The following is a 16,896-nucleotide window of genomic DNA, read 5'->3' on the forward strand; positions in this document are numbered from 1 at the left end:
TTTTGCTCAGTATGTATTATGTGTTACTGGAACTCCTGACCCACTGGCACAGCTTATGTAGCTATGATGTTGAGAACACCTGATAAATCAGGGATCGTCATTATCACCTTTGTGTAATGCCACCTGTAATAAATATACAGCCTCTCGATCAGTAGAAGGAGAGTTTGTGGCAATTTAATGTAACCTTCTCCTATTTGCCTGCTAAGTGTAAATTATTAATTCCTGTTCTTTCAAGACTATTTTCCTTCTTCCATTTCAATATATGGTTTACATGTAATCTAGTACTGTAAAATTCAAAGTACCAATTTAATTTAAAATTCAAAGTTGTAGGACAAATTACTAGGATCTAGTGCAATGTAAGGGCAGGAAAATATAGATGAAAATCTCTAATGTTAATCCATATAGATATGTTGTGAACATGTCAGAGACAACTGGTGATGGCAGAGATTAAGAGGAATTTAAATTGCAGATTATATTTTAAAAATGTCCAAATATTGTTTTTTTTAAAAAAAGAAGCAGTGTTAAATAATAAACTTGTTACATAACATATCAGCAGCAAAGCTCTATGAAGCTTTGGATGCAAAACATGGACAAAACTGATACTTTAAAAAAGTGGTTGTATCTTCAATGGTAGCACAGTAGAAGAACTTTCAGAGTCTGCACAAGTGTTGATGAAATTATGGGGGCCCTATAGACTGTTTATGCTTCAAGCAATCAAGTTCTTCATGGACATAAAAAATGAGATAAGAAGGTGGTTTGGGGGTTTCTTAATTTTGCCGTCTATTGGAACTCTGGTGTTTTAGTAGAATGCAGTGAAGTGATGCTAGCGTATAGATAAAGTAGGGCTATGGGAATAAGTAACTGAAATAATGGTCAATATGTAGATTAAAGGTTATTCTATTGTTTGAATCTATTAGCATTAAAACAAAGCAAGCATGCAAGTTGAGATACAGAAATAGATCTCTAACAAGTACCAGTTATATATGTTGATAATAAAGCACGACAATAAGAAGAGACTTACTACTATTAGCAAAAAACTTTGAATTAGACTCTACAGTGTCATTTTAAGAGTCTGCAAAGATCGCCTAGCAGTTTACACAGGTTTGAACATTTGAAGCAGCCCAGAGGGAATAAGAAGCTTTCCTGTTCTCATTTTAAAGGTAGAAAACCGAGGCACAAGTTATTTAATTGGCTTGCCTAGGATCACATACAACAGTTGTATTAAGACTAGTAAATAAATTCAGATAACCTTAGTCTGAATTCATATTCTAGATTCCTTAGTCCATCTTTCTTCTATAAAATAAATTTTCAAAAATTCTTTATGGCTTCAGTTAGATGAAGCATCAGGACTGTTTAAGAAAGAAAAAATAGAGCTGGCATTTCAATGATGAAGTAATCAAGCTTGTTTTCCCTTTGTTTTCAATTTTGAAATACTTTTGGTGGAGGTGGAATTATAAATTCATATGTTTCAGCTGACAGATTATACATATTCACGACTTCTGTATTAAGAAACCTGAAGTCTATGCTTGTATCCAGTTGGCACTTCTTGGAAAATTATTTTGTCACTTTCAATGAGACTTTGATTAATTAAAATTTGATTAACTTCGTTCTAATAAAGTGGAATAATGTCCTTATTCAGCAAGATATTAAAAATGATTTAATGTACTTAAGAAAACATACACTTAAGTCTTCTTTTGAATTGTTTCAACTGTTTGGCTCATTTGTCTAAATATTCTTAGCGTCTTTAATTGCTGTGTTAACATGTTTTCTTTTTTCTTTCATGTCTCTTTTTCAACTCTCAAAAAAAAGAGTATATTTAGCAGACATTGACAGACCATTTTAATTTAAGCAACCCAATTGCAGTAAATATCCAAGAAGCCTGGTATTTCTAATTTCTAATCAAAATTACAGTTTTTATTGTGTTCGGATCTGTATCTCTGCATAATCATTTAAATTTTAAACTGTTTTGAAGTTGTTAAAAGTACCTAAAAATTACATAATTTTTCTTTTCCCAAACACCTTTTATAATCCCCAAATTGGGACTATTTGAATCCTAAGTTAAAAATAATTCTCATGTGTTCCTTTCTTGGTGCAACAGTAAGTTTCGGTCTATATAAAACTAGAGTTTGTGTTCAATTTCCAAGGCATTGGAGTTCTATAGTAGAACTGCCTAACATGAATGAAACTTAAATTACATTTCTTTCCTTCAAAAAGATCAATCTAAATTCTACCAAGAGCTGGTATGCTTTCAGTACCTTTCACTGTAGTGTAGATTTTACTTTTTGGAGTACCATAAGGAAGACTTTATTGTCTGAAATACAGAGGTATGGGAAAGGAATAATGCAACTTCAAACAAGCATAAAATCTGACTAATACCTAAGAGGAATAAGAGAGTCCTGGTGCTTTGCTAGTTCAATTCACTAAGCTTAAACTCTTTTCAGAGTAGGCAATTCAGCTGCTCGGTATTAAAGATGGCAATTTCAATAATAAGAATTAGAGGAAGCTTTTGGATTATAATTGTAATTGGGGTAATTTTGTAAAATTCATTAGCAAGATGATCTCATTTGTACAAATGTAAAACGTATCACTCATGAAGTTCTGTCAGGTTTCCGTTGACCCAGGTGCTTATAATGTGTTAATTTACATCAGAGAAACAGCAGCGTGTGGAAATTGGGCAGTGGATAGGATTTAGTTATTTTTCATTAGCACTTGGACTTTGATAAAGGGGAACAGAAAAGAGCTGCTTGACCTTTCAGTGCTTAAATTATTAAAGAGCAAATACATTTGAGGTCTAGATGCTTGCAAATCTAATTTGTCTTCTGGAGTAAGGATGAAAAGACATTTTGAGATTGAAATTGCTCCAGTCAACTTAGTTCTTTCTTTAATGTCTCCGAAGATGAATAGATGGCAGGCATTTAAAATGTAATATACAAGGAGTAGTGCATGTAGTATAACTAACATGAATTTGCCAAAGGAAAAGGAGCATTTTAATGACAGACTTGTTTCTGAAATATCTACAGTCTTTAGTTACTGAGTGAAAAATGAGAAGAATCCTCTTTTCAACCAGTACTGAAACAGATTATATTACCTTGTCTGGTCTGACGTCCTTCTTACAGTCAGTCCTGCTGCAATAAAAAAGGTAACAATACTCTCCTGAAGATGACAGCCAAATAGTTTACTTTACTATCCATCACATTTTAGTGAAACTGAGGGATTCTAGTCTTTGCTGCGGATTTAGGCAAGTGTATCCAGCTTCACTCACTTACAAGAATAGATGTTTGTATCACCTTCTACTTTCTTCCCAATAGTCCATTTAAATTTGCAAATGGTATTCATTGTAGATTCACAGTAAATTAGCAGTTAGTAGACGCAACACACTCTCTTCAAAGTAGCTTGGAATCCCAGTTCTAAGGAACCGTGTTTTGTTCTGAAAAATTAACTGCTAAAATCATGTCAAACATTGATTTGGGAGAGAAAAAAACAAGATCGTAATGTAGATATTTCATGTCTAGTTTTTACAGATCAATTCTTATAGGATCAAAGAACGGTTGACTTGTATTGACCTTCATTTACTACTCAGCATGGAATTAATCAACTAATTAATATCTTTCTCCTACATGTGTAGTCTTTGTTGCACAGAACTGCCAAATGTGCAGAGAGTGGCCTTCAGGTGGACCCTCAATACATTCATTTGTCTCCCTGGCTGTACCAAACTTACATGTGGTTAGATTTCTGCATGGGGTTCAGCATCAGATTAAAATAACTAAATTTAGCTGTCCACTTGTAGGTGTCTACATGTGAGCTGAGTGTTTAATTATAGTGAGTGGAGCCTAGAGAGCAATTAATTTGACTCAAAAGTAGACACCTCATCGCTGGTCAAGTCTTTAGTATCTGCTGCCTGTCCTAAGTAGCTCTCCAATGACTGTAATGGGAGTTTACAGGCATGGAGACATCTTCATGAAGACACTTAAATTTAAGTATCTTAACATTAAACCTAGTCTTCACTATGGTGAGAGTCTAAGTCAGGTGGAAGAAGAGGTATTAAGCATTCTCAGTGTTAACTTTCTGGGCATTTTTTGTGAGCATAGGAAGTGCAGCATCTCCTACTGGAGGTGCTAGACCTTAAAAACATGGTGAAGGGGGTCTTTTGCACATGATCATTAGATCTGGTATTAAAACAGTAAGATGACCAAGAGAGTGGGCCTTCTTTGGCCTCCTGGTGATATTTAGCTATGAGGGCTCTGCAGACCTAGCATCATGCTGTTGTCACAGAATCGTTTGGGTTGAAGGGACTTCCAGAGATCATCTAGTTCACCCCCTCTGCCATGGGCAGGGACATCTTTCACTAAATCAAATCCTATCCAACCTGACCTTCAACAGTTGCACTGATGGGGCATTGTTCAAGCACACAACATTGCCTGAACATGCAAAGGCAGCTGGAGTGTAGAACCAGCACATTAGCCCGAGTGTGCACTCAGTCACTGAGGCTCCAGAGGGTGCAAGAACTGGAGAGCTCTGTGCCAGTGGTGAATGGAACTTGAGTCTAGCGGAGCCCCAGCAGGTGTGGCAGCTCACTGGCTATGAGCTGGCTTGGTGGCTGCACAGTCATATCTTTCATTACTAAACCAGGTTTGCCTTCAGAAGGCGAATAACCATAGCTGTGCAGTGATGTGACTAAGCCAGTAAGCCCTGTTGGGTCCAGACTGAGACCTGCAGATGCCCAGCCCAAGTGTCCCTCTACTTTGGGCAGAGTCTTCTGTAAACATAATCATCTGCCTACAGATGTCAGAAAACTGTGTGGATATTTTGTCTTTAAGGAACATACCCTACCCAGAGATTGCTACTTTTTAGCATTTATCTACTTGAAAGATCATGAATTGTTATTAGATGTAGATGATGTGCAAAAATGTGACACATTGCCGCTTTTAACATCAGTTACCTAAGCCGACTTGCTTACTGGGATTCAAGATTCCAGGAGGCAAATAATGATTAAGAATCACTGATCCCCAGTGAAGCAATAAACTTGCAAACCAGTCCTCTTTAGAGATGTGGACTTCCCACTTCACAAATTTGAAAGCACTGACTCAGGCTTTTACAGCGACTGCAAGGGTATAATGATTACAGTTTGCATATACAGCAGAAATCAGAATTGCTTTGTTCTTGCTTGAATGTCCATGGCACCTTTACAGTGAAAGGGATGGACTGTTCCCTGTAGGTCCCAGGACAGCACAGAATGCAAGTACAAACTGAATTGCTTTGCAGAATGCAGAACCTCTTAAAAACATCATTATGTCTAAGATGTGTAAAAGTGCTTTGCTGAGCAAGAATAACTTCCATCAAAAAGTGTATTATTCTTTCTCAGTAACAGTCAATATGTCACCAAAATATTAAAAGACTGTAATTTACTCTATGTGTGCTTTTATAAATAGCTATAATGTGAACAGTTAAGCAAATACTATTCCCCGTCTCTTTGTAATTTATTTATTCATTTTTATCTTACTACTCATTTCATTTCATTTCAACAGGTTAGAGGATGGAATCTATAGCATTATACTTAGTTCTATGAACAAAATAATACTGAATGCTACATTTTAGCACCAATCAAGCAAGCTTTTTCTGTGCAAAGTTGAAACAAGAAAGTGTTCTGTGCATTTACGATTATGTATGAGAAGCTGTGGTGTGTATGGCTTATTTTATTTTTCCAAAACAAAATGAATTTACTTGAAGGCATGCGTCTATTCCACACATTCTTACACCTGAATATCAAATGACATTGTCTTCCTGCATCCTTTGATTTTAACAGTTCTTTTTTTCCATAAATACTGGTATGTTGTTATGGTTTCAGAATGAGTTGACTTCCTGAGTCTTAAAATAACCCATGTTCTTTCCTTTCTACACTCTTAGTGTCTATCAAATAGTTGTTGAAGAAGAACGCCCACGGAGAACCAAAAAGACGACTGAAATCCTGAAGTGCTACCCAGTGCCCATTCATTTCCAGAATGCCTCGCTTTTGAATTCCCAGTACTACTTCGCTGCAGAGTTTCCAGCCAATGGTTTACAAGCTGCTCAACCTTTTACTATTGGTGATAACAAAACCTACAGTGGTTTCTGGAACACTCCTCTTCTTCCTCACAAGAGCTACAGCATCTATTTTCAAGCTGCTAGCAGAGCCAATGGGGTAAGCCTTAGGACAGTTTTTATACAGTATTTGTGTATAAATAGATGATTGGCAGCAATGAGCAAGATGCCCAAGTTAGTTGCTAGTGAGAAAATGAAGCAAGTGTGAAACGTAATGCACTGAGTTTAAAAAACATTTTTTCCTAACATAATATTGCTTAATGATTAAGGGTTACAGGAAAGAGGAGGAGAAAACATCAGATTTTGTCAGTAGTGAGTAGGCAAAGTAGCGCATTACCATTCTGTCTTATTATCTAAAACCTGTCCGATGTGTGTGTTTGACTGGCTTTTTTTTGTTCTTTTTTTTTGGTTTTTGTTTTCTTGTTTTGAAGAGGAGAGTGTTGTGATTTCATTAAGCTTAAGCCAAACCTGATTGCAGATTTTAGCACATCTGTCTTGGCCTGTCCAGTCCCATTACCTTGGTTTGTAATGTCTTGAACTCCCATTTTCTCATTTGGCTGCCCTGACTGAATTAGAAACCACTTTTTCCCTCCCTTTCTACAAACAGTAAAAGAAAAATAAGTAGATGGGACTGAAATGAAAAGTGTGTAAAAAGGTCTTTGCAGATCATGTTTCATTGGGCTAATTCTTCCTGGAATTGTTTTTCATTTCCTGGACAGACTTACCCAGACTCCTTCAATTCTTGAGAAGCTTTGGCTGTCTGTGCTGACAGCCTGGAAATGTTTTCTGCCAGAAACCATAAGGGTCCCTCTTTCATAGTGCTCTGACAGCGTAGGAATGTGAAACACCATTGATTATTTTTTCTCTCTAAAATTGTCTAGCATGATGCCTCGAACTATACTATCTGTAAGAAAAAGAAAAATCTCCCAAGGTCATTATATTGCCGAAGCAAAAAAACTGAACACCTGCCTGTGCTCTTGTGAATATCTTTCACATATTTTCTACTTTTAGAGGAATCTTAAGTGAAATGTTTATGTGTTGTACTCAAACAGCGTTTGTCCACATTATGGAAGCACATTGGAGTTGCTTAATAAGCAGTTAAATGTGTAATGAGCCACATGAAATGAACATTTCTCTGACATTTCATCAGTACTTTTAAGAATAGAATCCTGGATGACTTTCTTTGCTTAGAAACACAAGATGTGACCTTTTTCCTCTTTATTTGACACAGGAAACCAAAATCGACTGCGTCAGGGTAGCCACAAAAGGTATGTTCATATTATGTCATGTATTCTGTATTTCAGCCCTCACATGGTCTTTGCAAACTTCCAGAAGTGTTTATATTGCTAAGAGGCATCACTAAAACTATTACATAATTTTAAATTATTCATTTGCGTCTCTAGCTGAGATTTAGGAAGTTTGTTTGTTTGTTTGTTTTTAAAAATAAACATTCATTTTTAGTTGTCTACTTGAACACAGGGTTTTAAAAATATATTTTGTGGGTTTTTATATGATCTCAAAATAAATATTTTTGACTTTTACATATATAGTAGCACTGTAAAATTGCCAATTGCAAAGTGCATGCTAGCTGCTTCTACATCTATAGTGAAAAATTATGCAGTGGTTGTAAGCAATTATCTTAATTGCTTTATAAAAGAAAAGTGGAGAAATCGTGTTCTTAATTTTCATGGCACAGATCAGCCGTATTTATTGGACTGTTAGCACATGATACTATCATTTGTGAGACAAGTTTGTATAATACCTATAGGTTTGATCCCCAAACAGAGAAAGATAAACATACTGCTGATACATTTGGAGGCTGGGATCTATCAGTCATTATCTTTGTAGTATCACCTTTTTAATACCTCCAGCTGGTGGCAGCTTCAAAGCCTGAATGAAAAAGTGATGGGGTAGTATGATTATTTGGAGACTAATAGAGGAAAAGGAACGTACTGCTGTGAGTAGGAACAGGTAATGCCACCTTGTGGTTTGGGCACCTGGAAAGAGTATGAAATTAGAACTATTTCATCCCTGTGCCAATGTTTCTTGCCAGAGATCGTGTATGTCTCAGAGTGACTATCCCTAATGCAAGTGATTCCACCATGATTTCCTTTACCTGCAGACTTCACAATTCCACCACCACCACCACTAAATCTATTTAGGATTTATGAGAATCTCATTCCTTAAAAGCAACAGAAGTGTTAGCATACAATTGCCTCTGTTGAAAGGCTGAATCCTCCCTAATGTGACAAATACAGTTTTTATGACTCTTTCAACTGGTTCGTGTTTGGTTTTATTTTGTTCTGTTTATTTGTTTTCCAAACCAAAGGAAGTAGTTTTAATTCTAATTTATTGACTGTTTACTAAGCCATAGAATGCTTTCAAATATCTACACTAAAACCCAATAAAATATATTATAGATGAGAGATTAATTCCAGATTCAAGTGGAATCCTGTGTTGCTGTTGTCCTGCAGCTTCAGTGGTGCCAGGAGTGGACATTACTTCAGAAATTATAATAGGTGATTAGAGGAATGGGTTTTAAATAATTTGAAGATTTGTATTCATAATCACTAATGGATGTTCAACTGTTTCAATTACTCAACTGAAAAATCTTCTTTATTTGAGAACCGAGGGTAACTTTATAGATTGGAGTAGCTCCCATAGCAACAAGCTACTTTGAGCTAACCCATTTGGCAGTGGAGATGTGGCTTTTACTTTAAACAAATCTCCATACATTTCTGTTTTGAAAGCATGTTTCAGAATTTTTGTGATACCTTTGTGAAGCCTGTAAAATAATATGAAAGGTTGTTGTGAGGACTTTGAAAACAGAGGTGTCCTCAATGGCATTTGTAGTCCCTGGTGCAGAACTTTCTTGGAGGGCTTCTGTAAAGCACTGATTTCTATGTCCATAAACTGGATGTCTGTGTTATATTTTTAAACTTTACCAATTTTTAAAAATAAAAATGTGACCATGACATATTTTAATATGAGATTAATCATACCTGTCTGTACAGATTTTTTGCCCTTTAGATCTAACAAGATACTTGAGGCTTCTGTGCCTTCTTTGGACTTCCCACATATGGACCAGACAATATAGCAAAAACACTTAATGTCTGTAGGTCAAAAGTCATCACACCTGCAGTGGGGCAAGGCAGAGAATTGTCCTTTCCCATTCATCTCCCCTTCTGTCCACACTCCCCCCAAACAGCCTAGTACAACATTCACAGTGCCTGCACCCAGCAAAAAAAGGCTGCTCTGACTGCGGTGCCTGATCTCTTACAGACACACACCATTTCCACTGAGTTTTGTGACTACGGCATAGCCACTAGACAGTAAGGTACTTAAGCTCTATCATGTGCTTATTGTGTCCATCCATTTATTACAGTGCTTTGTACAAATAAGGTTACGAACTCTCTCCAGTACAGCATCTACTTTTTGTATACTGGTATCATTTCTGAAATGTTTGTGTTCTGGGCTTCCCTTACCTCTAAAGTTCAAGTTTAGTGGTTTTGAAAGCTCAAAGGAAGTGCTTTAGGCCCTTCATTACAGAACAGGTACAATCTTCTTTTAAATTAAGGTCTGATCCTGAAAACAGGAGTAGCCTTGTGGAGGTCATTTGAGTTAGTAGGTCCACTCTAGAATTTAATACATTTGTGGGAAACCATATGCTTTTAGTCCCTGATGAAGTCAGTTATGTACCAGATTTTGAGCACAAAGAATAATCTCACTGACTACTTTGTAACTATGCTTTCTTAAAATAGACACATAAGTATTTCAGTGGGTAAAGGCCTGTGCCATAAAGCATACCCTGTAAAACAAACGTGGTAGCGCAGCCAACTGTCTGCTTGTTTCTTGATTTCCTAACTGCAGAAAACTTCTGCACTGCCGTTCCCATGGAATTTGAGGATTGCACAAAGTGCATTGGCAGCCCCTCCTGGGATCCATGTCACCCAAGGCAACCTCCAAGCTGCTCCACAAAGTCAGCTGAGCTTGGCCAAGCCACCTCATTGTCTGTACTGAGGGCGTGTGGTTATCCTGTTTGAAGTCTGCCCTCAGGACCAATACAGGGGTACAGAACCTAACATGAGCACAGCTGTAGCATTTGCTAGCTATGAATCATAAATTATCCCAACTCCAGATAATCTAGAAGTTTTTTGTGCCCTTGAGACCTTAAGGCCATTGAGATTCTGTTTTATCATGGAGTTTTGCAGTGTTCATTCCACGGCCCACTGTACGCTTTTGTTGTTGTTTTGTTTTGTTTTGTTTTTTTTCTGAAAATAAATGACTAATTATAAAGGTAGGAAGCTTTCTTGCCCAGATCCAGCAGAACCCTTGAGTAGGTACTTCACTTTTTCACTCCATTTGGTGTCAAGAGGAATAATGCATGTGCTTACTGTTGAGCATGTACTCAACTGGCACACACTGCACTCTGTTGCTGGATCAGAGCCCAAGTGCACTGGATAGCCTGTTATCATATTGACAGGCTCCTTGTTAGAAAAGTACAACCTAACTTTAGAAAAGTACATCCTAACTCCAGTTGGTCAAATGCATGTGTAGGGTCTGTAGCTGGATAATACTTTCTCATTCTGTCAAGTACATTTTGAACAACCACAATTTGTAACATTTTGAAAAGTGCTCTTGCTTTATGGCTATTACATTTTGGCAAATGAAACCTCTGTTAAATGTGTTCTTTTAGAGATCATATAAAAATCCTGATGGCAATGACTATAACTGTCATTTAGGATCAGAATTTGGGGTTTTGTAGAGCTGAAAGTTCTCCTTCTGCTTCTGCTGAAGTCAAAAGGAACCTTTGCTACTGACTTTCCCAGGAGAATGATCAGACATTGTGTTATTCTTGTGATGCAGAGTCTTCTGAGCTTAGTTATCTGTACAGAAGGGCTTCTAGGACCTCTGTGACTATTTGATGGATACACAAATGTGGAGGCTGCAGGGTTTCCACTCCCGTTATTTTTGACAAGACAATTAAACAAGCAAACAAACAAAAATCAGGAAGATATTCTTGTACCAGTGGTAATATAGGTTGTCATATTTTGCTTGAAATATGGCTTTCATATACCTACTCCTTCTTCAAGCTAAATGACTGTAAAATCTCAGCAGACGAAGTTGAAAACATTCCAAAACTCCTCTAACTTTATTGCTATCAACTTTGTGTTGTTTTGTGATTTATATTAAGACTATATTTCCTGAAATGACTTACAACACTGTCTGCACTTTCCTCATCTTGGTTGTCTCCTAGGATTCCAGTTCTCAAGAGGGAGATGTTATTGTTCTAATTTTGCAATATTGGAAGGCTTTCATTAATTATGAGAGAGAAAAGGATATTATAATATTTTAAATCCAATAGCAACAGTACTCTAGCAGCTACTATCAACACTGCGTTTCAGTGTTGCAGAGGGATATTTCAAAATATTATGCAGCAGCAGTTTTGAGTTTAATTGTCTGCAGATGGTAGATGATCTATTTTCCTCACTCGTTGCCACATTTCTAATAGCACCCAGGCTGTTCTATGTAAATGAGTGATCTTTCATATAATTTTGTCCTTAATTTTCCAATATTTTTTCTTTGCATCATTCTCCAGCTGCATCATGTTGGATTTGACCTTTTAATTTTTTTTATAATCCTTAATATATATGTATCATAGTGTGCTTAACCATTTAGAGGCAATCATAGAACTGCTGGCAAACGAAGAAATATGAGATTTTATTAGTTTGAGACACGGTAATCATTATCTATACCAGTCAGTGATTGTTACAGCTCCAACAGAAAAGCCTGAATACACAAACAATTAAGATTTTTTCAGCTTTTTCTTGTCTTAGTGGCAAAACATGAGTTTGAAACTCGAACCTCAAACAGTTACATACCTAGCTAAAAGCATGCCGTCTCTCAGTGGTCATTCTCTGTATGCCGAAAGATAAAAAATAATTATGGGGAGAATGTACTATTACGAAATAGAAGAACAAAAAGTGAAATTAGTTCAAGTTACCTGGAGAAGTTAATACTACTCTGAATAAGCAGTTAACTTTCACTTAGAAAGCCCAGTGCTGTGACTGACAGAGCCAGAGTCTTCAGTTTCCTCAAATGCATTCAGTGTAAATAATGTACTTTGAGTCCTTTTCCTCAGTGAAGGTCACCTGTGAAAGCTTATAAATTTACAGAATAACCAAACTAGCAACTGAAGATGAAAAGGAACTTTTGGGAGTTTTTTGGGTTTTATTTGTAAGAAGTTCAGACAGTAAACTGTTGACCAAGATTCTTCTCGCTGGCCTAGCTTCAGTCTGGCTTTTTTTTCCCTCATGCATGCTGACCTGGAAATCTTCCTTTGCCTTAGCTGCGATAATCGTGACTCAGCTTACAACACCATACATTCGCATCGCCCCTGCTGCAGGCGACGACCAACTAACAGGTCAGATGTTCAAGTACAGACAAGTCATCATGCCCATTTTGTCTCATTTTCTTTGGTTCCTTTTCCCTGACAGTTTCTTCATTCTGTGCTCATGAATAGTTCTCTGTGTTAAAAGTTTATTTTTGATTATGATTTTTTCTTCAGCTTCATTAAGTTAAATTGTGTGCTTGGCACCAAATCTTAGACACACATCCCTGTACGTACAACTCCGCTGCATGTGCCCATTGTGTGTGTGATCTGTGGAATGTTCCTTCAAGCCTGATGTTGTAAAGAGATCCAGTCTTGCTCCATCTGCAAATTAAATGACAGTTTGAATGCAGATATATATCTGTCTACCTGTTTATTTTTTTCTGTGTTATTAGATCAAGACACTAGAATTTCTAAATAATTTAGGCTCAAGAGTTGCATGTGTAAGTTAGGACAAAGATCTTGTATTAACAGATTTTTTTTTTTGAACTGTAGAATGTTGGTAAGATCATATTTTCTGGCAACATTTCAATATGCAAAAAAATAAAATGAAGAAATCAAATTGATTCCTTTTTAATGATGTCATACATGAGTTCTAGGATTAGAACAAAATAACCTAGCATGTGACATATGAGAAGGAACAAGACTGCAAGGTTTTAAAATCTAATTGTCAAAGTAAATTCAGTAGGCAAGTGAGACAGTTATTAGGCTGTGTGTGTCTTGAGGGCCAGTTCAGAATGTACTCAAAAATCTTTATGAACTTGGGGAAATTATTCATTTTGTCAGAAGATAAACACATTCATAAAACTTTTACGGTACTTGGAAACCTTTTTATTTTCAAACAGAAGCAAAGCGCATTAAAATCTCTAGAATCTAAGGTGAGTTTGATGGAATATGTAACAGAAGAATGTAGACCTAGTCTGTCAGCATTTAATATACAACAAAATCATTGCCTTTTTCAGGAATACTGGCATAGTTGCTTGGAAGCATGTAGATGTTGCTGCTGGGGTGTCTAAGGACGAGGAGGAATTCAGATGCTTAGCATCTGAATATTGCTGTAGTCAATAAGAGACAGTTAAATGATTCAGCTTAAGATAAAAGGATTAGTGACAGGTCTGCAATAGCTTTTAATTCTGCAATATACTCTGTAATAACAAAGCTGAGTGATCCATAATGCCCAAGCTGCCATGTCAATTAAGACAAAATTGCTACATGTATATTTGTATTATGTAATAATATATGAACTAACCATAATAATGTATTTAGATGACTCCAGGAAGTACTAGTTTGGTCTTGTTAGCACTACTTGTCAGAAACTCTTTCCACATACATTTTTATAGCTCAATTATTTTTTACCTGAGAATACAAATAACACTTTGAAGAGGCAAAGAAGATGTCTTCCATATCCATGAACATCAATAAGTTTTGTTTTCTTCGTCGCAGGATTCAAATAAGCTTATATATTTTTCCCTATGGAGAGCTAAATGTTTGTCTTTTTCTATTTTGTTTTATATTTTTTTTTTATTGCGAAACTGGGTAGCTATAGCAAACAGTACAGAGATGTCTGTTCCACAAGAGGGAGATGGGTATAGTAATTAACAACGAGAGAACAGAGATATAGCTAGCCTAGAACACCCGGCCAAATATTTATTTGGTTACTTTGTCACTGATGGCTTATGGCATTGGGACTCTGTGGTTCTCTGACAGATCTCTGATTGTATTTCCTTTTTTTAAAAAAAAAAAAAAATTTATATATATATATATATTCTACCAAAACCTGATTTTTTTACAGTGTAAAAAGTGAAAGCATTAAATGATACCTGTAAACAGAATGGCTATCTATGAAATGTATTAAAACGCTTCTAAATCCCCTCATCGTTTCTGCAACCCCCTTCTCATACTTGAAGATGGTGTGATCAAAAAGAAAGGAACATTTTCATCCTTCTCAACTGCCACAACTGCAATAGTGAGAGAAAAAAACCTCACCCAGCCCATGTGATTGGTCCTGTGACAGCAACAGGAATTCATGTTTTTCTACAGAGACATGCCATGTAGAGGTCCCTTAGGCAGACTTTTCGACTTCAGGACAGTACAGCAATGATGATGTCAGCAATATCCATAAGGAACCCAAAGATTTTCTTAAAGGACATTTGCAAGAGCTGGACTGGACATGAGGAAGCAGGGAATGCTGAACATTCTTCCCACACTTTTCCTCTACAGATTCCTAGACTGTGCAAAGGATCTACATGTATAAGGAGTTCTTTATGTGGAAATCATAGGACTATACAGCTGTAACTGTTTGATAAAGTTACAGACCATTTTCTATTCAATGCTTTTCCCTCACTTCTTTGCTCAGCACCAAAGTAATTTAATTTAAGATAAAGAAATTACTTTTGTCTTTTAGCATTTGAGGAGATAAATAACAGGCAGTGAGGAAGTAGGGGTTGGGATTTTTTTTAATTTTTTTTTTTCAAGTGGGAAGTTGATGCTTCTTGCAAAATGAAAATTTAAAATCTTGGCTGCATTCCTGAATATTGCTGATAATTTTGAAAGGTCTTCCTCTTTTGAATGATCATGATAATACAGCTTAGCTTTCAAGACAACTCTGCTCGCGCTCATTTCCTTCACCCTCATCATCGACTCATCCTGGTCATTACTGGTGCAGTTTATAAACAATGCAGCATTAGTTCCTCTTTGTCCTTCCTTTCGCCTTTCTTTTCATATAAAAGTAAGATAACTTCCATCTATAGGATTACCTGTCTTAAATATCTTGACAGCCCCTCCTTGCTTCAGTACTCTTTTGCAGCCTGTAGCAAAGGGAACTTTTCCTTGCAGTTGTGCTACCTACAATGTAGTTGTCCTGAAGTTATCCAGTATATATATACATATATATACACACAGCAATGCTGTAAAGACAACTGTGTGATTTCGATTCTCACAAGCCAAAATAGGCAAACTAGTACTAGTGAATAGATTATTGTAACTGATTCAATAACTCAGTATTTAAGGAACTCAAATTTGGGGCGAAGTGTTGAGCTTTGAGCATTAACCTTACAAAAAGTAACTAACTTGAAATCCACTTAATTGACCCTGTCCTCCAACAGGCAGGGAGAATATCTATGTGATATGTGTCAGCCAGGAGGAAAGACTTCATATACATTAAGCATAATAGTCCTCCTGATACGGTCTCCATGTTTTCATAAACAGATATGATTTATCAGTATGTCTGAAATAATGTAGGAGGTTAACAAAAACCGTACCACATAGATAAGTAACTGTATGATCTTGACTTTAAAGTTGAATAACAAATCAATTTTTTTGAGAAATCCTGAAAGCATTTGCAGTTTTGTTCACTATTTTGTAAGAGGCGCTTAATGTAATAGGTTTAAATTTGCCATATTTGGTATTCACTTGGCCCTCATCTATTTTGTTCTGTCTGCATTCTGATAAAATGGCATGCTTGGAATTACGATGAGGGTGTTCATTCTTTCAGGCATTTTCTTAATTGTTGAAATACGTCTGAGCTACTTGTATTTAAATTAAAGTATTTCCTTTTGTGATTTAGTGAAGCAGCTACTACTTTACTGGATATTATTAAGACTGATTGCCATAGAATGCCCTTTTTACTACCCATTGTTAATTACACATGCTGGAAGGGAGAGTTCTATGTTGTACACTCTTCATAGATGAAATTCTTGGTACAAATCAGGTACAACAAGATTTGTCAAAGTTTTGCGGCATAACCAATACTGAAGAATTGGGAAGATTTATTTTTTTTTTAAAGTTAGTGACAGTCTTAAAGCCTAAATGGTTTTTACCTTGCATACCATAAGGTCTAGATGAGTAGTACATTTTATAACCATGTTAAAAGCAGTCATAAAATAATCCCAGTTTGCTTCTCCTCCCTTATGAAGATAGCAGCATAATAAAGTAAACAGACTTCTTAAGATGTGTGTTCAACACATAGCAAGATTTATTGCTATAGTCTGGGTCAGATTCTGTTCTAAACCATTCCACTGTAAAAGTGAAAAAAAATCAACAGAAATAACTGATTGATTAGATCATGGCTTCTTTGAATTTTTTGTATGTCAAGGGATTTACTCCAGATTTAGATTGCATTACTGAAAACACAATTTCTTTATTAACACAAAACCCAACATCATGATTCTGAGGACTGTTTTCCTATTTATCTAGTTTGTTGAAAAGAACCAAGATAGTTTCTTTATCAGTGTCTAGTTTTTCCTTTACAATGTAATGCATTTGAGATGAGCAACACAGGCTGGACAGACATTCGCATTCATTTTTCTCCATCTTGAACCACATAGCATTGATTTAGATGTATACTGACATGTTGGGACTTGGAGTGCTATTCTGGGTAATGTAGAACCCATGACTTGGAGACCACGGTGCTGTCTGTAATAACAAAA

General features: G+C 36.3%; 1 protein-coding gene across 10 annotated transcripts in view; it reads left to right on the forward strand.

The window, feature by feature from the left end:
- The window catches only part of PTPRM (protein tyrosine phosphatase receptor type M), a 466,670-nt gene that overhangs the window by 280,567 nt on the left and 169,207 nt on the right, over positions 1–16,896 (forward strand). For 6 of the 10 annotated variants that reach the window (XM_065830251.2, XM_065830253.2, XM_065830257.2 and 3 more), the window contains exons 12-14: positions 5,905–6,178; positions 7,310–7,346; positions 12,428–12,502. In XM_065830251.2, coding sequence (XP_065686323.1) covers positions 5,905–6,178; positions 7,310–7,346; positions 12,428–12,502 — 386 coding nt within the window. The remainder of the gene's footprint in view (positions 1–5,904; positions 6,179–7,309; positions 7,347–12,427; positions 12,503–16,896) is intronic. The other 4 variants (XM_065830256.2, XM_065830258.2, XM_065830259.2 and 1 more) reach the window with 1 other exon arrangement.

Source organism: Patagioenas fasciata, chromosome 2 (assembly GCF_037038585.1).
Source record: "Patagioenas fasciata isolate bPatFas1 chromosome 2, bPatFas1.hap1, whole genome shotgun sequence".
In the NCBI taxonomy this organism is placed as follows: Eukaryota; Metazoa; Chordata; class Aves; order Columbiformes; family Columbidae; genus Patagioenas; species Patagioenas fasciata.